This window comes from Coturnix japonica, unplaced genomic scaffold (genome assembly GCF_054131305.1).
Source record: "Coturnix japonica strain WE unplaced genomic scaffold, WE-NBRP24 Scf082, whole genome shotgun sequence".
Lineage (NCBI taxonomy): Eukaryota > Metazoa > Chordata > Aves > Galliformes > Phasianidae > Coturnix > Coturnix japonica.
In genome coordinates, this window is record NW_028188985.1 from 1 (window position 1) to 27,507 (window position 27,507).

Genomic DNA, 27,507 nt, shown 5'->3' on the forward strand with positions numbered 1-27,507 from the left:
AGAGATCCTCACTTTTCCCTTTTTTTCCCCATTTCCCCCATTTTCTCCCTTTCGCCCCTTTTCCTTCACTTCCTCCCCTTTTTCCCCCTTTCCTTCCATTAATCCCTTTTCCTTCTATAACCCCCTTTTTCCTCCATTTTTTCCCCTTTTCCTTCACTTTTCCCCCTTTTTCCCCATTTTCCCCCCCTTTTCCCCCATTATTTCCCCCATTTTCCTTCACTTTTCCCCCATTATTTCCCCCATTTCCTTCACTTTTCCCCCCTTTTCCCCCTTTTCCCCCATTATTTCCCCCATTTCCTTCACTTTTCCCCCATTATTTCCCCCATTTCCTTCACTTTTTCCCCCATTATTTCCCCCTTTTCCCCACTTTTCCCCCTTTTCCCCCATTATTTCCCCCTTTTCCCCCATTATTTCCCCCTTTTCCCCATTATTTCCCCCTTTTCCCCCACTTTTCCCCCCTTTTCCCCATTATTTCCCCCTTTTCCCCCACTTTTCCCCCCTTTTCCCTTATTTCCCCTCCATTCCCCCCCTTTCCCCTCTCCCTTCGCCCCCCCCCATCCCGCCCCCCCCATTTCAGCTCGTCCATTCCCCCCCCCCTCCAGATCCAAATCAATCCCACACACAACCCCCCCCCCCCCCCAATAAAACCCCCCAAAACCACAAGATTTACACCAAAACACAACACCCCCCCTCCCCCTTCCCCGCCTCCCCCCCCCCCCCCCCCCGGGGCCCTCCTCAGCGCCATCCGCCTCCATTTCCCCCTTCATTATCCCATTATTTCCCCCATTTCCCTCTAGTTTTTTTTATCCCCCCCCACCCCGAGGGCGCGGCGCCCCCTCCCCGTTTATCCCCCCCCCCCTTTTTATCCGCCCCCCCCCCCATTTTGGCGGCATTCACCTCATCTCGGCCTTCCTTCCCTCCCTCCTTCCCTCCCCGCCTCCCTTTTTTCTCTCTTTCTCTTATATCCCTCTATTATATATTTTTTAACACCCCCCCCCCCCTCATTTTACCACCCCCCCCCTTTTAACCCCCCTTATAACCCCCATTTTATCACTCTCTCTATTGAGCCCCCCCCCATTTTATCACCCCCCCCCCATCAGGTCGCGATATAGGATCCCCCCCCCCCGCCCCTTTCTCCTTTCAACCCCCCCCATTTTACCACCACTCCCCCCCCTTTAACCCCCTTATAACCCCCATTTTATCACTCTCTTTCTTGAGCCCCCCCCCATTTTATCACTCGCCCCCCCCCACTTTATCACCCCCCCACTTTATCACACCCCCCCCCACAGGGCGCGGTATAGGATCCCCCCACTCCTTTCTCCTTTCACCCCCCCCCCCTTTTAACCCCCCTATAACCCCCCCATTTTATCCCTCTCTTTCTTGAGCCCCCCCCCACTTTATCACTCACCCCCCACACTTTATCACCCCCATCAGGGCGCGGTATAAGATCCCCCCCCCCCCCCCACCCCTTTCTCCTTTCCCCCCCCCCCCCCCCCCCTTTAGTTCTTCCTCCTCCTCCTCCCTCCGCCCCCCGCCCCGCCGCCATGGCGTCCCCGCTGCGGGAGGACGAGGAGGAGGAGGAGGAGATGGCGGGTTCCGAGGCGGAGGGTGAAGAAGGTTCCGAGGAGGAGGAAGAGGAGGAGGAGGAAGAAGACGACGACGACGACGAAGATCTTTACCCGCCGCCCCCCCCCCACCACCACCTCATCCCCCCCACCCCCCCCCCCCCGTCACTACCACCGCCAACACCGCCGCCCCCCCACCTCCGTTACCCCCCCCCCCACCACCGCCACCGCCCCCCCCCCACTACCAGCTCCGGCTCCGGCCGCTACGGTGACGACAGGTAATGGACCCCCCCCCCCCCAATATAGAGATAAGGAGGTAATGGACCCCCCCCCCCCAATATAGAGATAAGGAGGTAATGGACCCCCCCCCCCCCAATATAGAGATAAGGAGTTAATGGACGCCCCCCCCCCCCAAAACAATAAGGACCTAATGCCCCCCCCATAGCGATAAGGAGGTAGTGGACCCCCCCCCCCCCCATAGCAGTAAGGACCTAATGGACCCCCCCCCCCCCCACCATAGAGATAAGGAGGTAATGGACACCCCCCAAAAACAATAAGGACCTAATGGACCCCCCCCCCCATAGCGACCAGGACCTAATGCCCCCCCCATAGCGATAAGGAGGTAATGGACCCCCCCCAAAAAACAGTAAGGACCTAATGCCCCCCCCATAGCGATAAGGAGTTAATGGACCCCCCCCCCCAAAAACAATAAGGACCTAATGCCCCCCCCCCATAGCAGTAAGGAGCTAATGGACCCCCCAAAACAATAAGGAGCTAATGGACCCCCCCCCCCCCATTGCGACCAGGACCTAATGCCCCCCCCCATAGCGATAAGGAGCTAATGGACCCCCCCCCAAAACAATAAGGACCTAATGCCCCCCCCACAACAGTAAGGAGCTAATGGACCCCCCCCCCCCCCCCCCCATAGCAATAAGGAACTAATGCCCCCCCCATAACAATAAGGAGCTAATGGACCCCCCCCCATAGCGACCAGGACCTAATGCCCCCCCATAGCGATAAGGAGTTAATGGACCCCCCCCCCCCCCCCCCCCCAAAACAATAAGGACCTAATGCCCCCCCCATAGCGATAAGGAGGTAATGGACCCCCCCATAGCAATAAGGAACTAATGCCCCCCCCATAACAATAAGGAACTAATGCCCCCCCCATAACAATAAGGAGCTAATGGACCCCCCCATAGCAATAAGGAGCTAATGGACCCCCCCCATAGCAATAAGGGACTGAACTAATGGACCCCCCCCATATTAATAAGGGGACTGAGCCGGGATGGGGGGGGGGGGTTGTTATCGGGGGGGGGTTGTTATGGGGGGGGGGGGGGCGGTGTTTGTAAACAACGGCAGCTCTCGTGGGGGGGGGGGGGCAGCGTGTGTTTGTTGTGGGGGGGGTCATTGCCTTCCTGGTGTTATTGTTATTACTGGTGCTGCTTTATCTGCTTTATTACCCCAATTATGAGCCCCCCCCCCTCAAATAATGCTCGGCGATGGGGGGGGGGCACTGTGGAATGTTAACAACCCCCCCCCCCAATTTATGTGTGTTGGGGGGGTCGGGTTTGAGGCTGTTATTGGAGACCCCCCCCAGTCTGTGTATGTTGGGGGGGTTGGATTTGAGGCTGTTATTGGGGGGGGGTCGGGTTTGAGGCTGTTATTGGAGACACCCCCCCCCCCAATTTGTGTGTGTTGTGGGGGCTGGATTGGAGGCTTTTATTAGGGACCCCCCCCCCAATTTGTGTGTGTTGGGGGGGCTGGATTGGAGGCTTTTATTAGGGACCCCCCCCCAATTTGTGTGTGTTTTGGGGGGGGTCGGATTTGAGGCTGTTATTGGTGACCCCCCCCCAGGCTGTTATTGGGGACCCCCCCCCAATTTGTGTGTGTTGGGGGGGGTCAGATTTGAGGCTGCTATTGGGGACCCCCCCCCCAGGCTGTTATTGGGACCCCCCCCAATCTGTGTGTGTTGGGGGGGGTCAGATTTGAGGCTGTTATTGGGGACCCCCCCCCCCCAATCTGTGTGTGTTGGGGGGGTCGGATTTGAGTCTGTATTGGGGGGTTTGGGGGTCTGTATTATGGGGGGGGGGGCACAGTGGAATGGCCCCCCCACCCCGTGTTTGTATGGGGGGGGGGGGTGTGAGGGTTTGTGTTTATTTGGGGGGGGGGGGCAGATATTAAATTATGTGTAAAGATTTTGGGGGGGGGGGGGAACCTTCACACCCCCCTCTTTACCTCCTCAGGGACCCCCCTCACTGTGCGCCCCCCCCCCCATAATAACTGTGGTAGATTTAGGACTGTGCCCCCCCCCCAGTTGCAATTCATGCCCCCCCCTCCCCCCCAAATAAAAGGCCAAAAATGCAACAATTTGGGTAAAACCGAGACCCCCCCCCCTCCCATAGGGCCTCATTGTAATCAATGCCCCCCCCCCCCAATAAAAAACATAAACCCACCTCAGACAGCAGCTCCAATTTGGGGACGTTTCCCCTCATTTCCCCCTTCCATTTTCCGTCAATGCCACGTTTCATTTGACCCCAATTTTGCCTTAATTTTACCCATTTTTTGCTCCCCTTTCCCTGTCATTTCCCCCCTCCCCCCCCAAAGTGGAAAGAAAGAAAGAATCAGCCAAAAAAAGGCAATTTTGGTTAAAAGCAAAAGGTGATTTTCACACTTCTGGGGTTGGAAACACTTTTTCTGCTGGTTTTTCCCCCAAAACAGGGCTCCAAAACGGGCCCTTTTTTCTTCATCTCTTCTGTGGGGTTTTTGGGTTTAAACTTCGTCTTTTTGGGTATTTTTCTCTCAAAGAAAAAATAAAAAGGAAGGAAAAAGTTTCTTTTTGCCCAAAGTGACCCAAAATCCGGTGGGTTTTGCAATGTTAAAAGGGCACGTTTGGGAAGTGCTTCGAAATGGCTCCATTTGGGGCCTTTTTTACCCCAAAAAACACTCAGGAATGGTTAAATTTGGGTTTGAGGGCCTCATTTTTCCACAGGAATACTCAGAAATGGGCAAATTTGGGTTTTAGGGCCTTTTTTTTACCCCAAAATACACAGAAATGGGTCAGTTTGGGTTGGAGGGCCTCAGTTTTCCACAGGGACACTCAGAAATGGGCAAATTTGGGTTTTAGGGCCTTTTTTAACCTAAAATACCCAGAAATAAGTAAAATTGGGGTTTTAGGGCCTCATTTTTCCACAGGATTACTCAGAAATGGGCAAATTTGGGTTTTAGGGCCTTTTTTAACCCAAAATACCCAGAAATAGGGTAAATTGGGGTTTTAGGGCCTCATTTTTCCACAGGATTTCTCAGAAATGGGCAAATTTGGGTTTTAGGGCCTTTTTTTTACCCCAAAATACCAGAAATGGGTCAGTTTGGGTTGGAGGGCCTTAGTTTTTCCACAGGGACACTCAGCAATGGGCAAATTTGGGTTATAGGGCCTTTTTTAACCTAAAATACCCAGAAATAAGTAAATTGGGGTTTTAGGGCCTCATTTTTCCACAGGATTTCTCAGAAATGGGCAAATTTGGGTTTTAGGGCCTTTTTTTTACCCCAAAATACCCAGAAATGGGTCAGTTTGGGTTGGAGGGCCTCATTTTTCCACAGGGACGCTCAGCAATGGGCAAATTTGGGTTTTAGGGCCTTTTTTAACCCAAAATACCCAGAAATGGGCAAATTGGGGTTTGATGGCCTCATTTTTCCACAGGAATACTCAGAAATGGGCAAGTTTGGGTTTTAAGGCCTTTTTTAACCCAAAATACCCAGAAATGGGTAAATTGGGGTTTTAGGGTCTCATTTTTCCACAGGATTACTCAGAAATGGGCAAATTTGGGTTTTAGGGCCTTTTTTTACCCCAAAATACACAGAAATGGGTCAGTTTGGGTTGGAGGGCCTCATTTTTTCCACAGCAATACTCAGAAATGGGCAAATTTGGGTTTTAGGGCCTTTTTTTACCCCAAAATACACAGAAATGGGTCAGTTTGGGTTGGAGGGCCTCAGTTTTCCACAGGGACACTCAGAAATGGGCAAATTTGGGTTTTAGGGCCTTTTTTAACCCAAAATACCCAGAAATAGGTAAATTGGGGTTTGAGGGCCTCATTTTTCCACAGGATTTCTCAGAAATGGGCAAATTTGGGTTTTAGGGCCTTTTTTTTACCCCAAAATACCCAGAAATGGGTCAGTTTGGGTTGGAGGGCCTCATTTTTTCCACAGCAATACTCAGAAATGGGCAAATTTGGGGTTTAGGGCCTTTTTTCCCCCCAAAACCCCTCAGAAATGGGTCTGTTTGGATTTTAGGGCCTCTTTCTCCACAGGAAACCTCAGAAATGGGTCAGTTTGGGTTTTAGTGCCCTTTTTTTACCCCAAAATCACTCAGAAATGGGTCCGTTTGGCCTTAAGGGCCTCTGTTTCCCCCAGAATGCTTAGAATGGGTTAAATTTGGGTTTGGGGGCCTCTTTTTCTTTCTCCAAAAACCCTCAGAAATGGATCTATTTGGTTTTCAGGGCCTTTTCTCCTTAAAATCCCTTCAGAAATGGGTCAGTTTGGATTTTAGGCCCCTTTATACCCCCAAACTCCTCAGAAATGGGTCAGTTTAGATTTTAGGGCCTGCTTTTTCCTCAAACCCCTCAGCAATGGGTCAGTTTGGATATTAGGCCCTTTTTTACCCCAAAACCCCTCAGAAATGGGTCAGTTTGGATGTTAGGCCCTTTTTTACCCCAAAACCCTTCAGAAATGGGTCAGTTTGGATTTTAGGCCCTTTTTTTTACCCCCAGACACTTCAGAAATGGGTCACTTTGGATTTTAGGCCCTTTTTTATTGCTAAACTCCTCAGAAATGGGTCAGTTTAGATTTTAGGGCCTGCTTTTTCCTCAAACCCCTCAGCAATGGGTCAGTTTGGATATTAGGCCCTTTTTTACCCCAAAACCCCTCAGCAATGGGTCAGTTTGGATGTTAGGCCCTTTTTTACCCCAAAACCCCTCAGAAATGGGTCAGTTTGGATATTAGGCCCTTTTTTTTACCCCCAAACCCCTCAGAAATTGGTCACTTTGGATTTTAGGCCCTTTTTTATTGCTAAACTCCTCAGAAATGGGTCAGTTTGGATATTAGGCCCTTTTTTACCCCAAAACCCCTCAGAAATGGGTCAGTTTGGATTTTAGGCCCTTTTTTATCCCCAGACTCCACAGCAATGGGTCACTTTAGATTTTAGGCCCATTTTTATTGCTAAACTCCTCAGAAATGGGTCAGTTTAGATTTTAGGGCCTGCTTTTTCCTCAAACCCCTCAGCAATGGGTCAGTTTGGATGTTAGGCCCTTTTCTACCCCAAAACCCCTCAGCAATGGGTCAGTTTGGATATTAGGCCCCTTTTTACCCCCAAAACCCCTCAGAAATGGGTCAGTTTGGATTTTAGGCCCTTTTTTATTGCTAAACTCCTCAGAAATGGGTCAGTTTAGATTTTAGGGCCTGCTTTTTCCTCAAACCCCTCAGCAATGGGTCAGTTTGGACATTAGGTCCCTTTTTTCTTGCTAAACTTCTCAGAAATGGGTCAATTTGGATTTTAGGCTCTCTTTTTCCCCCCAAAACCCCTCAGCAATGGGTCAGTTTGGATATTAGGCCCTTTTTTATCCCCAAACTCCACAGCAATGGGTCAGTTTGGATATTAGGCCCTTTTTTACCCCCAAACTCCTCAGAAATGGGTCAGTTTGGATATTAGGTCCCTTTTTTCTTGCTAAACTCCTCAGAAATGGGTCAGTTTGGATTTTAGACTCTCTTTTTCCCCCCAAACCCCCTCAGCAATGGGTCAGTTTGGATATTAGGCCCTTTTTTACCACAAAATGCCTCAGTAATGGGTCAGTTTTGATGTTAGGCCCTTTTTTTTTGCTAAACTCCTCAGAAATGGGTCAGTTTGGATTTTAAGGCCCTTTTTTACCCCAAAACCCCTCAGAAATGGGTCAGTTTGGATATTAGGCCCATTTTTACCACAAAATGCCTCAGTAATGGGTCAGTTTGGATGTTAGGCCCTTTTTTATTGCTAAACTGCTCAGAAATGGGTCAGTTTGGATTTTAAGGCCCTTTTTTACCCCAAAACCACTCAGAAATGGGTCAGTTTGGACATTAGGTCCCTTTTTTCTTGCTAAACTCCTCAGAAATGGGTCAATTTGGATTTTAGACTCTCTTTTTCCCCCCAAAGCCCCTCAGCAATGGCTCAGTTTGGATATTAGGTCCCTTTTTTTCTTGCTAAACTCCTCAGAAATGGGTCAATTTGGATTTTAGGCTCTCTTTTTCCCCTCAAACCCCTCAGCAATGGGTCAGTTTGGATGTTACTCCCTTTTTTCCCCATAAACCCCTCAGAAATGGGTCACTTTGGATTTTAGGGCCTTCTTTCCCTCCAGGCCCCTCAGCAATGGGTCAGTTTGGACATTAGGTCCCTTTTTTTCTTGCTAAACTCCTCAGAAATGGGTCAATTTGGACTTTAGACTCTCTTTTTCCCCCCAAAACCCCTCAGCAATGGGTCAGTTTGGATATTAGGCCCTTTTTTACCACAAAATGCCTCAGCAATGGGTCAGTTTGGATGTTAGGCTCTTTTTTATTGCTAAACTCCTCAGAAATGGGTCAGTTTGGATTTTAAGGCCCTTTTTTACCCCAAAACCCCTCAGCAATGGGTCAGTTTGGATATTAGGCCCTTTTTTTATTGCTTAAACTGCTCAGAAATGGGTCAATTTGAATTTTAGGCCCTTTTTTCCCCCCCCATAAATCCCTCAGAAATAGGTCAGTTTGGCTGTTTGGCCCTTTTTTACCCCAAAACCTCACAGAAATGGGTCAGTTTGGATGTTACTCCCGTTTTTCCCCATAAATCCCTCAGCAATGGGTCAGTTTGGATATTAGGCCCCTTTTTACCCCCAAAACCCCTCAGAAATGGGTCACTTTGGATTTTAAGGCCTCTTTTTCCCCCCCATCTGCCCTCATTGCCCCCAAACCCCCCATTTTCCCCCCATTTTTCCCTCTCTCCCCACACCTTCCTTCAGCTTTTCTTCCCCAGCCCCAAATGCACCAATTTGATCCTTTTTCTCCCCAAAATCCCCCTGCCCCCCCCCACTGTCCCATCCCTCCTTAGAGCAGAGTCTGTCCATCTGTCCTGTCTGTCCACTCAATTTGAGGTGAAACAGGCACTTTTCACAACTTTCCCGACCTCCCGCTTTGGCCGTTTTGCTTTTGCTTTCTTTTTTTTTTCACCGATTTTTGATGTTTTCAACCCGTTTTTAATCAGAGCAGGAAAAGAAAGAAGGGAGGGGGGGTTAAGGGAAGGGGGGGGAAGGGAAGACGGAACAAAGAGACGCGTGCTGTTCAATTTACCCAAAAAACCTTACAAGAAAAAAAAAAAACAACAAAAAAAAAGGCAGATTTGGGCAAAAAGCCAACGTGACATTCCTGAGCGCCGCGCTGGAGGCTCAACCCCAACAAAAACAGCCCCTAAATCCCCCCAAAATACCCCAAAATACCCCAAAAAACGACCCTTCTTCTCTCATTCCCTCCCCCCCCTCCTCCCCCCCCCTTCATTTCGTGGCGTCGTTGCCGTATTTTGCTGTTTTTTCCCCCATTTCGTTGCTCCGTTCACCTCTTTGTCTCAGCCCTTTTTTTTTTCCTCCATTTTCACCCTTTTCCTTACCCCCTTTTTTGGGCTTTTTTCCCTCTTTTTACATCGTGTTTTTCAACCCCCCCCCCCCCCATCCTCTCCCCCATGTTCCCCTTTGCTTTCACTTTTGCCCGATTTCCCCCTTTTTTCCCCTCATTTTCTTGCCCTCCCCCTCGGGGGATTCCTTCAGGTGTGGGGAAAATCCGCCATGCAAAAAATAGTCATTAAAAGAAAAACCCCAAAACAGCCCCAAAATGGCGGGGAAGTGGAAACGGGGGAGGAATGAGGGGAAGGGGGGGTGGGGGGGGGCAGTGGAAAATGGGGAGGGAAAGAGAGATATGCCCCCCCCCAACATGGTGCTCTGTGATGTCCCGTTGTCTGAGCAGGGAAATGAGGGCAAAAAGTGCTAGTTTGGCCCTTTTCTGCCCCATTTTGGCCCTTTTCTGCCCCGTTTTGGCCCTTTTCTGCCCCGTTTTGGCCCTTTTCTGCCCCGATTTGGCCCTTTTCTGCCCCGTTTTGGCCCTTTTCTGCCCCGTTTTGGCCCTATTCTGCCCCGTTTTGGCCCTATTCTGCCCCGTTTTGGCCCTTTTCTGCCCCGTTTTGGCCCTTTTCTGCCCCATTTTGGCCCTTTTTCTGCCCCGTTTTGGCCCTTTCCTGCCCCGTTTTGGCCCTTTCCTGCCCCGTTTTGGCCCTTTCCTGCCCCGTTTTGGCCCTTTTCTGCCCCATTTTGGCCCTTTTCTTCCCCGTTTTGGCCCTTTTCTTCCCCGTTTTGGCCCTTTTCTTCCCCGTTTTGGCCCTTTTCTTCCCCGTTTTGGCCCTTATCTGCCCCATTTTGGCCCTTTTCTGCCCCGTTTTGGCCCTTTTCTGCCCCGTTTTGGCCCTTATCTGCCCCGTTTTGGCCCTTATCTGCCCCGTTTTGGCCCTTTTCTGCCCCATTTTGGCCCTTTTCTGCCCCGTTTTGGCCCTTTTTCTGCCCCGTTTTGGCCCTTTTCTGCCCCGTTTTGGCCCTTTTCTGCCCCGTTTTGGCCCTTTTCTGCCCCGTTTTGGCCCTTTTTCTGCCCCGTTTTGGCCCTTTTTCTGCCCCGTTTTGGCCCTTTTCTGCCCCGTTTTGGCCCTTTTCTGCCCCGTTTTGGCCCTTTTCTGCCCCGTTTTGGCCCTTTTCTGCCCCATTTTGGCCCTTTTTCTGCCCCATTTTGGCCTTTTCCTGCCCCGTTTTGGCCCTTTCCTGCCCCGTTTTGGCCCTTTTCTGCCCCGTTTTGGCCCTTTTCTGCCCCGTTTTGGCCCTTTTCTGCCCCGTTTTGGCCCTTTTTCTGCCCCGTTTTGGCCCTTTTTCTGCCCCGTTTTGGCCCTTTTTCTGCCCCATTTTGGCCCTTTTTCTGCCCCGTTTTGGCCCTTTTTCTGCCCCGTTTTGGCCCTTTTCTGCCCCGTTTTGGCCCTTTTTCTGCCCCATTTTGGCCCTTTTTCTGCCCCGTTTTGGCCCTTATCTGCCCCGTTTTGGCCCTTATCTGCCCCGTTTTGGCCCTTTTCTGCCCCATTTTGGCCCTTATCTGCCCCGTTTTGGCCCTTTTCTGCCCCGTTTTGGCCCTTTTCTGCCCCGTTTTGGCCCTTTTCTGCCCCGTTTTGGCCCTTTTCTGCCCTGTTTTGGCCCTTTTCTGCCCCGTTTTGCCCTTTTTCTGCCCCATTTCCACCCCATTTTGGCCCTTTTCTGCCCCATTTTGACCCTTTTTTATCCCTTTTCACCCCATTTTGCCCTTTTCCCACCTTTTTCTGCTCCTCTGTGCCCTATTCCTGCCCTGTGGTGCCCTTTTCTGTTCCATTTTGCCCCTTTCCTGCCCCATTTTGCCCTTTTTCTTGTATTTTCCACCCCATTTTGCCATTTTCCTGCCCCATTTTAGTTCTTTTTTCATCCTTTCCTCACTCCATTTTGCCCTTTTTTTGGCCCATTTTGCCCTTTTTTGGCCCATTTTGCCCTATTTCTGCCCCTTTTCCTTTCTGTCACATTCTTCTCCGACCCATTTTGCTCCCTTTTCCACCCCACTGTGTCATTTTCTGCCCCATTTCACCTTATTTTTTGCCCTTTTTCACCCATTTTTTCCTCTTTTCCCACCCCGGCGTCTCCTTTTCTGCCCCATTTTGATCCATTTTCACCCAATTAGTCCCATTTCCCACCCAGGTGTGCCCTTTTCTGGCCCATTTTGGCCCCTTTTTCCACCCCAATTTTGCCCCTTTTCCACCCCAATTTTGCCCCTTTTCCACCCCAATTTTGCCCCTTTTCCACTCCAATTTTGCCCCTTTTCCACCCCAATTTTGCCCTTTTTCCACCCCAATTTTGCCCCTTTTCCGCCCCAATTTTGCCCCTTTTCCGCCCCAATTTTGCCCCTTTTCCACCCCAATTTTGCCCTTTTTCCACCCCAATTTTGCCCTTTTTCCACCCCAATTTTGCCCTTTTTCCACCCCAATTTTGCCCTTTTTCCACCCCAATTTTGCCCCTTTTCCACCCCAATTTTGCCCCTTTTTCCACCGCAATTTTGCCCCTTTTCCACCCCAATTTTGCCCCTTTTCCACCCCAATTTTGCCCCTTTTCCACCCCAATTTTGCCCCTTTTCCACCCCAATTTTGCCCCTTTTCCACCCCAATTTTGCCCTTTTCCACCCCAAAACAACGGGATTTCACCCCAAAACAACGGGATTTCACCCCAAAACAACGGGATTTCACCCCAAACAATGGGATTTCACCCCAAAACAATGGGATTTCACCCCAAAACAATGGGATTTCACCCCAAAACAAGGAGATTTCACCCCAAAACGATGGGATTTCACCCCAAACGATGGGATTTCAACCCAAAACAAGGGGATTTCACCCCAAAACAACGGGATTTCACCCCAAACAATGGGATTTCACCCCAAAACGATGGGATTTCACCCCAAAACAATGAGATTTCACCCCAAAACAACGGGATTTCACCCCAAAACAAGGCTGGGATGTGGCACTACTGGAGCCTGTGGCCCTTTTGGTGCTGGTTTGGTGCCATTTGGGCACTTTTTGGTGCAGATTTGGTGCTTTTTGGTGCCATTCAAGTATTTTTTCATGGTATTTTGGTGCTTTTTGGGCACTTTTGGTGCTGATTTAGTGCCATTTTGGCACTTTTTGGTGCAAATTGGGCACTTTTTGTGCTGGTTTAGTGCCCTTTTGGCACTTTTTGGTGCAGATTTGGTGCTTTTTGGTGCCATTCAGGTATTTTTTCATGGTATTTTGGTGCTTTTTGGTGCAATTTGGGCACTTTTGGTGCTGATTTAGTGCCATTTTGGCACTTTTTGGTGCGGATTTGGTACTTTTTGGTATCATTTGGGCACTTTTTGGTGCTTTTTGGTGCAAATTTGGTGCTTTTGGTGCCATTTGGGCAATTTTTCATGGTATTTTGGTGCTTTTTGGTGCAATTTGGGCACTTTTTATGCTATTTTGGTACTTTTTGGTGCCATTTTAGCACTTTTTGGTGCAGATTTGGTGCTTTTTGGTGCCATTCAGGTATTTTTTCATGGTATTTTGGTGCTTTTTGGTGCTATTTGGGCACTTTTTGTGCTATTTTGGTACTTTTTGGTGGCTTTGGGGCACATTTGGTGCAGATTTGGTACTTTTTGGTGTCATTTGGGCACTTTTTGGTGCTTTTTGGTGCAAATTTGGTGCTTTTTGGTGCCATTTGGGCACTTTTTGTGCTATTTTGGTACTTTTTGGTGCCATTTTGGCACTTTTTGGTGCAGATTTGGTGCTTTTGGTGCCATTCAGGTATTTTTTTATGCTATTTTGGTACTTTTTGGTGGCTTTGGGGCACATTTGGTGCAGATTTGGTGCCATTTGGGCCCTTTTTATGCTGTTTTGATGCTTTTTGGTGCCATTTGGGCATTTTTCATGGTATTTTGGTGCTTTTTGGTGCTATTCGGGCCCTTTTTATGCTGTTTTGGTGCTTTTTGGTGTCATTTGGGCACTTTTCTTGTTGTTTTGGCCCTTTTCATGGTATTTTGATGCTTTTAGTTGAAGCGCTGTGATTTTTCATGGTGGTTTACAGGTTTTTGGTGGCGATCGGTCAATTTTTGGTGGGATTTTGGTCATTTTTAGTGGCATTTTGATGCTTTTTGGTGGCATTTCGGTGCTTTCTTATGATCTTTTGCTGCTTTTTGGTGAGACATTGCTAATTTTTGGGGCTGTTTCAGTCATTTTTGGGGTCATTTGGTCAATTTGGGCTGGTGTTTTGGTGCTTTTTGGTGAAGCTGGGGTTCATTTTGGTGACGTTTTGGTGCTTTTTGGTGCTGCTTTACCGCTTTTCCCTGGGATTTCGGTCATCTTTGGTGCCATTTGGACGATTTTTGGTGGGATTTTGGTGCTTTTTAGTGGCGTTTTGGTGACTTTTGTGTCGTTTTGGTGCTTTTTGGTGACGTTCTGTCAATCTTTGCTGAAGCTTTGGTGGCTTTTGGTGCCATCTGGCCACTTTCTGCTGCTGCTTTGGCCATTTTTGGTGCCATCTCAGCACTTTTTGGCAGAATTTTGGCACTTTTGGGTGAATTTTGGTGCCATTTGGGTCCATTTTGGTGGCGTTACGATGATTTTTGGTGGGGATCTGGCATTTTATTGTGGTATTTTGGTGCTTTTTTCTATCATTTGTACAATTTTTGGGCTGTTTTGGTGCCGTTTTGCTGCTTTTCCACAAAGATTTGATGCCATTTGGTGCCATTCTGGTGGATTTTGGTGCCATTCTGGTGGATTTTGGTGCCATTCTGGCAGATTTTGGTGCAATTTAGTGCCATTCTGGTGGATTTTGGTGCCATTCTGGTGGATTTTGGTGCCATTTGGTGCCATTCTGGTGGATTTTGGTGCCATTCTGGTGGATTTTGGTGCCATTTGGTGCCATTCTGGCAGATTTTGGTGCCATTCTGGTGGATTTTGGTGCCATTTTAGGCCCAGTTTTGGCCATTTTGGATGATGTTTCACTCATTTTTGCTGCCATGAAACAAAGTGGCACCTTCATCCTTCCTGCAAATGGGGGGAAATGGCCCAAAATGCCACTTTTCAGCTTCTTTTTGTCCCCCTTTGCAGTCAGTGCTTTCCTTTCTATACATATTTGACCCTCAGGCTGCTGTGTTTTCCCCTTTACCTTCACCAGAGGCTCCTTTTGGGTTAAGAAACGGCCTAAAAAGGAAAAGAAAAACCAACTCTGAGCCCTTTTTCCACCCTGAAAAGGGGCAAAGTAGGGAAGAACTACCTTTATCAGTGCCTATATCACATGTCTATGTCCCCATAGATGCTGATGAGGAGCTGCTGCGTGGCCTGGAGGGAGCTTTGGGGGTGAAGAAGAAGAAACGGGGACCAAGGAAGCAAAAGGAAAACAAGCCTGGAAAACCCCGGAAAAGGAAAAAATTGGTGGGTGACCCCCCCCCACCCCCACCCCAAACCTGGGGATGGGGGCTGCCAACTCAATGGGGTGATGGGACGGCACTGCATCAGGGATGGGGGGCTTGGGGTGACACGCGGGGGTCTTATGGTGGCATGTCAGGGTCTGGGGGTAATAGAGAGGGTCTTAGGGTGACACGTGGGGGTCTGGGGTTGACATAGAGGATCCTTAGGGTGACGTGTGGGGGTCTTATGGTGGCATGTTAGGGTCTGGGGGTGACAGAGAGGGTCTTAGGGTGACATATGGGGGTCTTACAGTGGCATCTCAGGGTCTGGGGGTGACACATGGGGGTCTCAGGATGACATGTTAGGGTCTGGGGGTGACAGAGAGGGTCTTAGGGTGACACATGGGGGTCTTGGGGTGATATATGGGGGTCTTGGGATGACAGATTGGGGTCTGGGGGGGACAGAGGGGGTCTTGGGGTGACACATGGGGGTCTCAGGATGACATATGGGGGTCTGGGGGTGACATGTTAGGGTCTGGGGGTGACAGAGAGGGTCTTGGGGTGACACATGGGGGTCTTGGGGTGACACATGAGGGTCTTGGGGTAACACATGGGAGTCTTGGGGTGATATATGGGGGTCTCAGATGGACATGTTAGGGTCTGGGGGTGACAGAGAGGGTCTTGGGGTGACACATGGGGGTCTTGGGGTAACACATGGGGGTTTTGGGGTGACGCATGGGGGTCTTGGCGAGATATATGTGGGTCTTGGGATGACATGTTAGGGTCTGGGGGTGACAGAGAGGGTCTTAGGGTGACATGTGAGGGTCTTGAGGTGACACATGGGGGTCTTGAGGTAACACATGGGGGTCTTGGGGTGATATATGGGGGTCTCAGGATGACATGTTGGGGTCTGGGGGTGACACATGGGGGTCTTAGGGTGACATGTGGGGGTCTTGGGGTGACACATGGGGGTCTTGGGATGACAGAGAGGGTCTTGGGGTGACACATGGGGGTCTGGGGGTGACACATGGGGGTCTTGGGGTGATATATGGGGGTCTCAGATGGACATGTTAGGGTCTGGGGGTGACAGAGAGGGTCTTAAGGTGACATGTGGGGGTCTTATGGTGGCATCTCAGGGTCTGGGGGTAATAGGGAGGGTCTTAGGGTGGCATATGGGGGGCCTGGGGGTGACCAAGAGGGTCTTAGGGTGACATATGGAGGTCTTACAGTGGCATCTCAGGGTCTTGGGGTGACACATGGGGGTCTTGGGGGTGACATGTGGGGGTCTTGGGGTGACATGTGGGGGTCTTGGGGTGACATGTGGGGGTCTTGGTGTGACACATGGGGGTTTTGGGGTAACACATGAGGGTCTTGGGGTGACAAATGGGGGTCTTGGGGTGATATATGGGGGTCTCAGGATGACATGTTAGGGTCTGGGGGGGACAGAGAGGGTCTTGGGGTGACACATGGGGGTCTTGGGGTGATATATGGGGGTCTCAGATGGACATGTTAGGGTCTGGGGGTGACAGAGAGGGTCTTAGGGTGACATGTGGGGGTCTTATGGTGGCATCTCAGGGTCTGGGGGTAATAGGGAGGGTCTTAGGGTGGCATATGGGGGGCCTGGAGGTGACCAAGAGGGTCTTAGGGTGACATATGGGGGTCTTACAGTGGCATCTCAGGGTCTTGGGGTGACACATGGGGGTCTCAGGATGACATGTTGGGGTCTGGGGGTGACAGAGAGGGTCTTGGGGTGACACATGGGGGTCTTGGGGTGATATATGGGGGTCTTGGGGTAACACATGGGGGTCTTGGGGAGATATATGGGGCTCTCAGGATGACATGTTGGGGTCTTGGGGTGACAGAGAGGGTCTTAGGGTGACACATGGGGGTCTTGGGGTAACACATGGGGGTCTTGGGGTGATATATGGGGGTCTTGGGGTGACACATGGGGGTCTTGGGGTGACATGTTAGGGTCTGGGGGTGACAGAGAGGGTCTTAGGGTGACACATGGGGGTCTTAGGGTGACACATGGGGGTCTTGGGGTGACACATGGGATCTTGGGGTGGCAGATGGGATCTTGGGGTGACACATGGGGGTCTTGGGGTGACACATGGGGGTTTTGGGGTAACACATGGGGGTCTTGGGGTGATACATGGGGGTCTCAGGATGACATGTTAGGGTCTGGGGGTGACAGAGAGGGTCTTAGGATGACACATGGGGGTCTTGGGGTGACACATGGGGGTCTTGGGGTGACACATAGGGGTCTTAGGGTGGCACATGGGGGTCTTGGGGAGATAAATGGGGTCTCAGATGGACATGTTAGGGTCTTAGGGTGGCACGTGGGGGTCTTGGGGTGACACATGGGGGTCTTGGGGAGATATATGGGGGTCTCAGGATGACATGTTAGGGTCTGGGGGTGACAGAGAGGGTCTTAGGATGACACATGGGGGTCTTGGGGTGACACATGGGGGTCTTGGGGTGACACATGGGGGTCTTGGGGTGACACATAGGGGTCTTAGGGTGGCACATGGGGGTCTTGGGGAGATAAATGGGGTCTCAGATGGACATGTTAGGGTCTTAGGGTGGCACGTGGGGGTCTTGGGGTGGCACATGGGGGTCTTGGGGTGACACATGGGATCTTGGGGTGACACATGGGGGTCTTGGGGTGGCAGATTGGGGTCTTGGGATGACAGATTGGGGTCTTAGGGTGACAGATGGGATCTTGGGGTGGCAGATGGGGGTCTCAGTGTGTCATAAGGGGGTGACAGACGAGGCTGTGGGTCTCGATGTGACCTGGGGGTCTTTGTGGTGCCATAGACATGGGTTGGGGGGGGGGGTCTGTGCTGACGCAGGTGAGTGAGGATGAGTTCGAGTCGGAGCGCGACGAGTACAGGGAGAAATCAGAGAGCGGCGGCAGCGACTACGGCGGCGTGGCCAAAAAGAAGAGGAGGAAGCACAGGGAGAAGAAGGAGAAGAAAACCAAGAGGAGGAAAAAGATGGACGAGGAGGGGGGGCAGAAGGTGAAGGTACGGCCTGGGGGGGGTCCTGGGGCCTGGGGGGGGGGTCAGGGGGGTCCTGGTGCAGCTGGGGGTCCCCACACACCCACATTCACCTTCCTGACCCTGTATTGGGGCTCATTGGGGCTGAGGGGGGTCCTGGTGGAGCGGGGGGTCCTGGTGGAGCTGGGGGTCCCCACACACCCACCCTGACCTTGCTGTCCCTATGGGGGGGTCCTGGTGCCTATGGTGGGGGTCCTGGTGGAGCTGGGGGTCCCCACACACCCACATTCACCTTCCTGGCCCTGTATTGGGGCTCATTGGGGGTCCTGGTGCAGCTGGGGGTCCCCACACACCCACATTCACCTTCCTGACCCTGTATTGGGGCTCATTGGGGGTCCTGGTGGAGCTGGGGGTCCCTACACCCCCACCCTGACCTTGCTGTCCCTATGGGGGGGTCCTGGTGCCTATGGTGGGGGTCCTGGTGGAGCTGGGGGTCCCTACACCACCACCCTGACCTTCCTGACCCTATTGAGGGGGGTCCCTATGCCTGTGTTGGGGCTCAGGGGGTCCTGGTGCAGCTGGGGGTCCCCACACCCCCACCCTGACCTTGCTGTCCCCATGGGGGGGTCCTGGTGCCTATGGTGGGGGTCCTGGTTCAGCTGGGGGTCCCTACACCCCCACCCTGACCTTCCTGACCCTATTGAGGGGGGTCTCTATGCCTGTGTAGAGGCTCAGGGGGGTCCTGGTGCATCTGAGGGTCCCTACACCCCCACCCTGACCTTGCTGTCCCTATGGGGGGGTCCTGGTGCCTATGGTGGGGGTCCTGGTGCATCTGAGGGTCCCTACACCTCCACCCTGACCTCGCTGTCCCTATGGGGGGGGTCCTGGTGCCTATGGTGGGGGGTCCTGGTTTATCTGGGGGTCCCCACACCCCCACCCTGACCTTGCTGTCCCTATGGGGGGGTCCTGGTGCCTATGGTGGGGGTCCTGGTGCATCTGAGGGTCCCTACACCTCCACCCTGACCTCGCTGTCCCTATGGGGGGGGTCCTGGTGCCTATGGTGGGGGTCCTGGTTTATCTGAGGGTCCCCACACCCCCACCCTGACCTTCCTGACCCTATTGAGGGGGGTCTCTATGCCTGTATTGGGGCTCAGGGAGGTCCTGGTGCATCTGGGGGTCCCCACACCTCCACCCTGACCTTCCTGTCACTATGGGGGGGTCCTGGTCCCTATGCCTGTATTGGGGCTCAGGGGGTCCTGGTGCAGCTGGGGGTCCCCACACCCCCACCCTGACCTTGCTGTCCCTATGTGGGGGTTTTGGTGCCTATGGTGGGGGTCCTGGTTTATCTGAGGGTCCCCACACCCCCACCCTGACCTTGCTGTCCCTATGGGGGGGTCCTGGTGCCTATGGTGGGGGTCCTGGTGGAGCTAGGGGTCCCCACACCCCCACCCTGACCTTGCTGTCCCTATGGGGGGGGTCCTGGTGCCTATGGTGGGGGGTCCTTGTTTATCTGAGGGTCCCCCACACCCCCACCCTGACCTCGCTGTCCTTGTTCGGATGCAGCCAGTGGAGCAGAAGTCGTCGGCTCAGCTGCTGGGAGCCTGGGGGCTGGAGGACGTGGATCACATCTTCACCGAGGAGGACTATCACACGCTCACCAACTACAAAGCATTCAGCCAGTTCATGAGGTCAGTGGGGGGGGGTAGATGGGGGGCAGCTGAAGGCACCTAGGGGTGCTCTGGGGTGCTTTGGGGTTCATTGAGGGCAGCTGAAGGCACCTTGGGGTGCTTTGGGGGTACCTTGGGGTCCTTTGGGGTACTTTGGGGGTGCCTTGGGGTACATTGAAGTCCTCTTGGGGTGCTTTGGGGATACCTTGGGGTGCTCTGGGTCCCCTTTGTGCTCCCTGGGTGCACCTTGGGATGCTGCAGGGCCCCCAGGGGTCCTTTAGAATCCCCATGGGTGGGTTGCAGGTCCTTTAGAATCCCCATAGGGTTGCAGGTCCTTTAGAATCCCCATGGGTGGGTTGCAGGTCCTTTAGAATCCTATGGGTGAGTTGCAGGTCCTTTAGAATCCCCATGGGTGGGTTGCAGGTCCTTTAGAATCCCATGGGTGGGTTGCAGGCCCCCAGGGGTCCTTTAGAATCCTCATAGGGTTGCAGGGCCCCCATGGGTCCTTCAGAATCCCCATAGGGTTGCAGGGCCCCCATGGGTCCTTTAGAATCCCCATGGATGAGTTGCAGGCCCCCCAGTGGTCCTTTAGAATCCCCATAGGGTTGCAGGGCCCCCAGGGGTCCTTTAGAATCCCATGGGTGGGTTGCACGTCCTTTAGAATCCCATGGGTGGGTTGCAGGGCCCCCAGGGGTCCTTTAGAATCCCATGGGTGGGTTGCAGGGCCCCCAGGGGTCCTTTAGAAGCCCCATGGATGGGTTGCAGGTTCTTTAGTCGCCCCATGGGTGGGTTTCAGGCCCCCCATGGGTCCTTTAGGATCCCCATAGGGTTTCAGGCCCCCAGGGGTCCTTTAGAATCCCATGGGTGGGTTTCAGGCCCCCATGGGTCCTTTAGGATCCCCATAGTGGGGTCCCATCCTCGCTGCCTCCCACCTTAGGCCGCTGATCGCCAAGAAGAACCCCAAGATCCCCATGTCCAAGATGATGACCATCCTGGGCGCCAAGTGGCGCGAGTTCAGCGCCAACAACCCCTTCAAAGGCTCCGCTGCTGCCGTGGCCGCCGCCGCCGCCGCCGCTGCCGCCGCTGTAGCCGAACAAGTGTCGGCCGCCGTCGCCGCTGTGGCCCCCGAGGCACCACCAGCACCATTGAGAAAGGCCAAGACCAAGGAGGGCAAAGGTGGGGGGCAGGGAATGCGTGAGACCCCATTGATGTGGGGTCAGTGTGTACAGACCCTGTGGGATCCCATTGATGTGGGGTCAGTGTGTACAGACCCCATGGGATCCCATTGATGTGGGGTCAGAGTGTACAGACCCCATGGGATCCCATTGATGTGGGGTCAGAGTGTACAGATCCCATTAATGTGGGGACACAGACCCCATGAGACCCCATTGATGTGGGGTCAGGGTATACAGACCCCATGAGACCCCATTGATGTGGGGTCAGGGTATACAGACCCCATGAGATCCCATTGCTGTGGGGGCACAGACCCCATGAAGACCCCATTGATGTGGGGTCAGGGTATACAGACCCCATGAGATCCCATTGCTGTGGGGGCACAGACCCCATGAAGACCCCATTGATGTGGGGTCAGGGTATACAGACCCCATGAGATCCCATTGATGTGGGGGCACAGACCCCATGAAGACCCCATTGATGTGGGGTCAGTGTGTACAGACCACGTGAGATCCCATTGATGTGGGGTCAGAGTATACAGACCCCATGAGATCCCATTGATGTGGGGTCAGAGTATACAGACCCCATGAGATCCCATTGCTGTGGGGGCACAGACCCCATGAGATCCCATTGATATGGGGTCAGCACATACAGACCCCATGGGATCCCATTGCTGTGGGGTCAGCATATACAGACCCCATGGGATCCCATTGATGTGGGGGCACAGACCCCATGAGATCCCAGACCCCATGAGACCCCATTGATGTGGGGTCAGAGTATACAGACCCCATGAGATCCCATTGCTGTGGGGGCACTGACCCCATGAGATCCCATTGATGTGGGGTCAGCACATACAGACCCCATGAGACCCCATTGATGTGGGGTCAGTGTGTACAGACCCCGTGGGATCCCATTGATGTGGGGTCAGCATATACAGACCCCATGAGATCCCATTGATGTGGGGTCAGCACATACAGACCCCATGAGACCCCATTGATGTGAGGACCCCATTCACAGACCCCATAAGACCCCATTACTTTCCCCCCAGGTCCCGGCCATAAGAAGCGCAGTAAGAGCCCGCGGGTGCCGGAGCTGAAGAGGAAGATGAAGGGGAAGAAGATGGCGCCGCTCAAGATCAAACTGGGCGTCATCGGCGGCAAACGCAAGAAGAGCAGCTCGGTGAGGAGCCCCCCATTGCCCCCATATCTTCCTGTCCCCATATCCCCCTGTCCCCGTGTCCCCATATCCCCCTGTCCCCATATCCCCCTGTCCTTGTGTCCCCTTGTCCCCATATCCCCTTGTCTTCATATCCCCCTGTCCCCATATCCCCTTGTCCTTGTGTCCCCATGTCCCCATATCCCCCTGTCCTTGTGTCCCCCTGTCCTTGTGTCCCCCTGTCCTTGTGTCCCCCTGTCCCCATATCCCCCTGTCCTTGTGTCCCCCTGTCCCCATATCCCCCTGTCCTTGTGTCCCCCTGTCCTTGTGTCCCCCTGTCCTTGTGTCCCCCTGTCCCCATATCCCCATATCCCCCTGTCCCCATATCCCCCTGTCCTTGTGTCCCCCTGTCCCCATATCCCCCTGTCCCCATATCCCCCTGTCCTTGTGTCCCCATGTCCCCATATCCCCCTGTCCTTGTGTCCCCATATCCCCCTGTCCTTGTGTCCCCCTGTCCCCATATCCCCCTGTCCCCATATCCCCCTGTCCTTGTGTCCCCATATCCCCCTGTCCTTGTGTCCCCCTGTCCCCATATCCCCCTGTCCCCATATCCCCCTGTCCCCATATCCCCCTGTCCTTGTGTCCCCATATCCCCCTGTCCCCATATCCCCCTGTCCTTGTGTCCCCATATCCCCCTGTCCTTGTGTCCCCCTGTCCCCATATCCCCCTGTCCCCATATCCCCCTGTCCCCATATCCCCCTGTCCTTGTGTCCCCATATCCCCCTGTCCTTGTGTCCCCCTGTCCCCATATCCCCCTGTCCCCATATCCCCCTGTCCCCATATCCCCCTGTCCTTGTGTCCCCATATCCCCCTGTCCCCATATCCCCCTGTCCTTGTGTCCCCATATCCCCCTGCCCTTGTGTCCCCATGTCCCCATATCCCCCTGTCCTTGTGTCCCCATATCCCCCTGTCCTTGTGTCCCCCTGTCCCCATATCCCCTTGTTCCCGTATCCCCCTGTCCTTGTGTCCCCATGTCCCCATATCCCCATGTCCCCATATCCCCCTGTCCCCGTGTCCTCTCATCCCCATGTCCCCCTGTATCCCCATATCCCCTGCTCCCCGTGTCCCCCCATATCCCCCCCATATCCCCCCCATATCCCCCCATATCCCCCCATATCCCCTCATCCCTGTGTCTTTTCATCCCCATATCCCCCTGTATCCCCATATCCCCCTGTATCCCCATATCCCCCTGTATCCCTGTATCCCCTCATCCCTGTCCCCCCCCATCCCATCCCCCCTGACCCCCCCCCAATCCCACCCCCCCCCACAGAGCGATGACGCTGCTGAGGCTGAGGAGGAATCAGACGCCGAGAGCTCCAGCGTCCACAGCGCGTCCGCCCGCTCCGACCCGTCGGGCCGCATCAAGAAGCTGAAACGGGGCCGGCCTGGGCGCAAGAAGAAGAAGGGTGAGACCCCCACCCCAGAGACCCCCACCCCAGAGACCCCCACCCCCAGAGACCCCCACCCCAGAGACCCCCACCCCCAGTGCCCCCACCCCCAGAGACCCCCACCCCCAGAGACCATCACCCCCAGAGACCCCCACCCCCAGAGACCCCACCCCAGAGACCATCACCCCCAGAGACCCCACCCCCAGAGACCCCCACCCCCAGAGACCCCCACCCCCAGAGACCCCACCCCCAGAGACCCCACCCCAGAGACCCCCACCCCCAGAGACCCTACCCCCAGAGACCCCACCCCCAGAGACCCCCACCCCCAGAGACCCTACCCCCAGAGACCCTACCCCCAGAGACCCCACCCCCAGAGACCCCCACCCCCAGAGACCCCCACCCCAGAGACCCCCACCCCCAGAGACCCCCACCCCCAGAGACCCCACCCCCAGAGACCCCCACCCCAGAGACCCCCACCCCCAGAGACCCCCACCCCCAGAGACCATCACCCCCAGAGACCCCCACCCCCAGAGACCCCACCCCAGAGACCATCACCCCCAGAGACCCCACCCCCAGAGACCCCCCACCCCCAGAGACCCCCACCCCCAGAGACCCCACCCCAGAGACCCCCACCCCAGAGACCCCACCCCAGAGACCCCCACCCCCAGAGACCCCCACCCCCAGAGACCCCCACCCCCAGAGACCCCCACCCCCAGAGACCCCCCACCCCCAGAGACCCCCCTCCCAGAGACCCCCCCCCAGAGACCCCACCCCCAGAGACCCCACCCCCAGAGACCCCACCCCCAGAGACCCCCACCCCCAGAGACCCCCACCCCCAGTGCCCCCCACCCCAGTGCCCCCCACCCCCAGAGACCCCCCACCCCTAGAGACCCCCCACCCCCAGAGACCCCCCACCCCCAGAGACCCCACCCCAGAGACCCCACCCCCAGAGACCCCCCACCCCCAGAGACCCCCACCCCCAGAGACCCCCACCCCCAGAGACCCCCACCCCAGAGACCCCCACCCCCAGAGACCCCCACCCCCAGAGACCCCCACCCCCAGAGACCGCCCACCCCAGAGACCCCACCCCCAGAGACCCCCACCCCCAGAGACCCCACCCCAGAGACCCCCACCCCCAGAGACCCCACCCCCAGAGACCCCCACCCCCAGAGACCCCCCACCCCCAGAGACCCCCCACCCCCAGATACCCCCACCCCCAGAGACCCCCCACCCCCAGAGACCCCCACCCCCAGAGACCCCCCACCCCCGAGACCCCCCACCCCCATAGACCCCCACCCCCAGAGACCCCACCCCCAGAGACCCCCACCCCCAGAGACCCCACCCCCAGAGACCCCCACCCCCAGAGACCCCCCTCCTTGGGGTCCTCACTGTCCCCCCTCCTTGGGGTCCTCTATGTCCCCCCATCTTTGGGACCTCGCTGTCCCCCCTCCTTGGGGTCCTCGCTGTCCCCCATGTTGGGGTCCTCACTGTCCCCCCTCCTTGGGGTCCTCGCTGTCCCCCCATCTTTGGGTCCTCGCTGTCCCCCTCCTTGGGGGTCCCCCCTCCTTGGGGTCCTCAGCTCAGGTCTCCATCTCTCCTCGCAGTTCCCTGCACTGTCCTCAATAGAGACCGTGGTCCTGCAGGGGCGGCTGCTGTGCCCGGACATGGTGAGCACCCCCTGGGGGTCCCCAAACCCAGTGTCACCTCCCCTGCTCCCCCCCCCTCCCTGTTCCCCCCCCCCCCCCCCCATCATGGTGTTACTCAGTCCTTGCTTAGATCAGGGGGCTTTTGGGGGGTCCATGGGGGGGTCTGTGCCCTCTGGCTTTGTCCCCATGTCCCCCCCGTGTCCTTATGTCCCTCACCCATCCCCACGTCCCCCTCCTCATCACCCCCCATCCCCATATCCCCCTCCTGTCCCCATAACCCCCCATCCCCATGTCCCCCCCCCGTCCCTATAGCCCCCCATCCCCATATCCCCCTCCTGTCCCCATATCCCCCTCCTGTCCCCATGTCCCCCTCCTCATTAGCCCACATCCCCCCCATCCCCATCCCCCCTGCTGTCCCCATCACCCCCCATCCCCATGTCCCCCCCAGTCCCTATAGCCCCCCATCCCCATATCCCCCTCCTGTCCCCGTCACCCCCCATTCCCCCCCGTCCCTATAGCCCCCCATCCCCATATCCCCCCCCGTCCCTATAGCCCCCATCCCCATATCCCCCTCCTGTCCCCATGTCCCCCTCCTCTCCTCATTACCCCCCCATATCCCCCTCCTATCCCCATGTCCCCCTCTTCATTACCCCCCATCCCCACATCCCCCTCCTGTCCCCATATCCCTCTCCCATCCCCATGTCCCCCTCCTCTCCTCCTTACCCCCCCATATCCCCCTCCTATCCCCATATCCCCCTCCCATCCCCATGTCCCCCTCCTCTCCTCATCACCCCACATCCCCCTCCTGTCCCCACATCCCCCTGCTGTCCCCACGTCCCCTTACCCCCTGCTGTCCCCATGTCCCCTTACCCCCTGCTGTCCCCATTGCCCCCCGATATCCCCCCACCCCTGTGGCCGCAGTATCAGCGCTCATTGCTCTCTATACAGGACCAGGTCCGGAGGAGGACGGTGATGGCTACGAGACGGACCACCAGGATTATTGCGAGGTGTGTCAGCAGGGGGGGGAGATCATCCTGTGCGACACGTGCCCCCGCGCCTACCACCTCGTCTGCCTCGACCCCGAGCTCGACCGCGCGCCCGAGGGGCGATGGAGCTGCCCCCACTGTGTAGGTGGAGGCATGGGGGGGGGTTAGGACACTTAGGGGGGTCCCTGAGGAGGTTTGAGGGTCCTGGGGGGAATTGGGGGACCCTGAGGGGGTCTCTCCATTGACTTGGGGTTGTTTGGGGTCCCTGGGGGCTGTTGGGGGGTATCTAGGGGGACATTGGGAGGGTCTCTGAGGAGGTTTGAGGGTCCTGGGGGGAATTGGGGGACCCTGAGGGGGTCTCTCTATTGACTTGGGGGGGGTTGGGGTCCCTGGGGGCTTCTGGGGGGTGTCTAGGGGGACATTGGGAGGGTCTCTGAGGAGGTTTGAGGGTCCTGGGGGGAATTGGGGGCCCCTGAGGGGGTCTCTCCATTGACTTCGGGGTGTTTGGGGTCCCTGGGGGCTGTTGGGGGGTGTCTAAGGGGACATTGGGAGTGTTTGAGGACACTTAGGGGGGTCCCTGAGGAGGTTTGAGGGTCCTGGGGGGAATTGGGGGTCCCTGAGGGGGTCTCTCTATTGACTTGGGGGGGTTGGGGTCCCTGGGGGCTTCTGGGGGGTGTCTAGGGGAACATTGGGAGTGTTTGAGGACACTTAGGGGGGTCCCTGAGGAGGTTTGAGGGTCCTGGGGGGAATTGGGGGTCCCTGAGGGGGTCTCTCCATTGACTTGGGGTTGTTTGGGGTCCCTGGGGGCTGTTGGGGGGTGTCTAGGGGGACATTGGGAGTGTTTGAGGACACTTAGGGGGGTCCCTGAGGAGGTTTGAGGGTCCTGGGGGGAATTGGGGGTCCCTGAGAAAGTCTCTCTATTGACTGGGGGGATTTTGGGGGTCCCTGAGAGGGTCTCTCCATTGACTTGGGGTTGTTTGGGGTCCCTAGGGGCTGTTGGGGGGTGTCTAAGGGGACATTGGAAGGGTCTCTGAGGAGGTTTGAGGGTCCTGGGGGGAATTAGGGGTCCCTGAGGGGGTCTCTCTGTTCACTTGGGGTTGTTTGGGGTCCCTGGGGGCTTCTGGGGGGTGTCTAGGGGGACATTGGGAGTGTTTGAGGACACTTAGGGGGGTCCCTGAGGAGGTTTGAGGGTCCTGGGGGGAATTGGGGGACCCTGAGGGGGTCTCTCCATTGACTGGGGGGATTTTGGGGGTCCCTGAGAGGGTCTCTCTGTTCACTTGGGGGTTTTTGGGGTCCCTGGGGGCTGTTGGGGGGTGTCTAGGGGGACATTGGGAGGGTCTCTGAGGAGGTTTGAGGGTCTTGGGGGGAGTTTGGGGGTCCCTGAGGGGGTCTCTCCATTGACTTGGGGGTGTTTGGGGTCCCTGGGGGTGGTCTGGGGATGCCCAGGGGGAGTTGGGGAGTGTTTGAGGACATTGGGGGGGTCCCTAAGGAGGTTTTGAGGGTCCGTAGGGGGGTCCCAGGGGGGAAGTTTGAGTTTTGTGATTCCCAGGATGGGGGCTGGGATGGGTTTGGGGTCCTTAAGAGGGTTTTATGGTCCCTGGGGAGGTTTTGGGATCCCTATGGTGGGGGCTGGGATGGGTTTGGGGTCCTTAAGAAGATTTTGGGGTCCCTGGGGGGGTTTGGGATCCCTATGGTGGGGGCTGGGATGGGTTTGGGGTCCTTAAGAGGGTTTTAGGGTCCCTGGGGGGGGTTTGGGATCCCTATGGTGGGGGCTGGGATGGGTTTGGGGTCCTTAAGAGGATTTTGGGATCCCTGGGGGGGTTTTGGGATTCCTAGGGCAGGGCTGGGATGGGTTTGGGG

General features: G+C 55.3%; 1 protein-coding gene across 1 annotated transcript in view; it reads left to right on the forward strand.

Moving 5' to 3' along the window:
• Window positions 1–1,503: 1,503 nt before the first annotated feature.
• Window positions 1,504–27,507, forward strand: part of LOC146751505 (ATP-dependent chromatin remodeler CHD3-like) — a gene marked incomplete at its 5' end in the record, with an annotated part of 36,105 nt that continues 10,101 nt past the window's right edge. Inside the window, 9 exon segments of the mRNA XM_085534381.1 lie at window positions 1,504–1,843; window positions 14,480–14,598; window positions 17,426–17,599; window positions 19,136–19,260; window positions 20,177–20,415; window positions 21,461–21,591; window positions 22,898–23,033; window positions 24,620–24,682; window positions 25,610–25,788. Coding sequence (XP_085390507.1) covers window positions 1,504–1,843; window positions 14,480–14,598; window positions 17,426–17,599; window positions 19,136–19,260; window positions 20,177–20,415; window positions 21,461–21,591; window positions 22,898–23,033; window positions 24,620–24,682; window positions 25,610–25,788 — 1,506 coding nt within the window.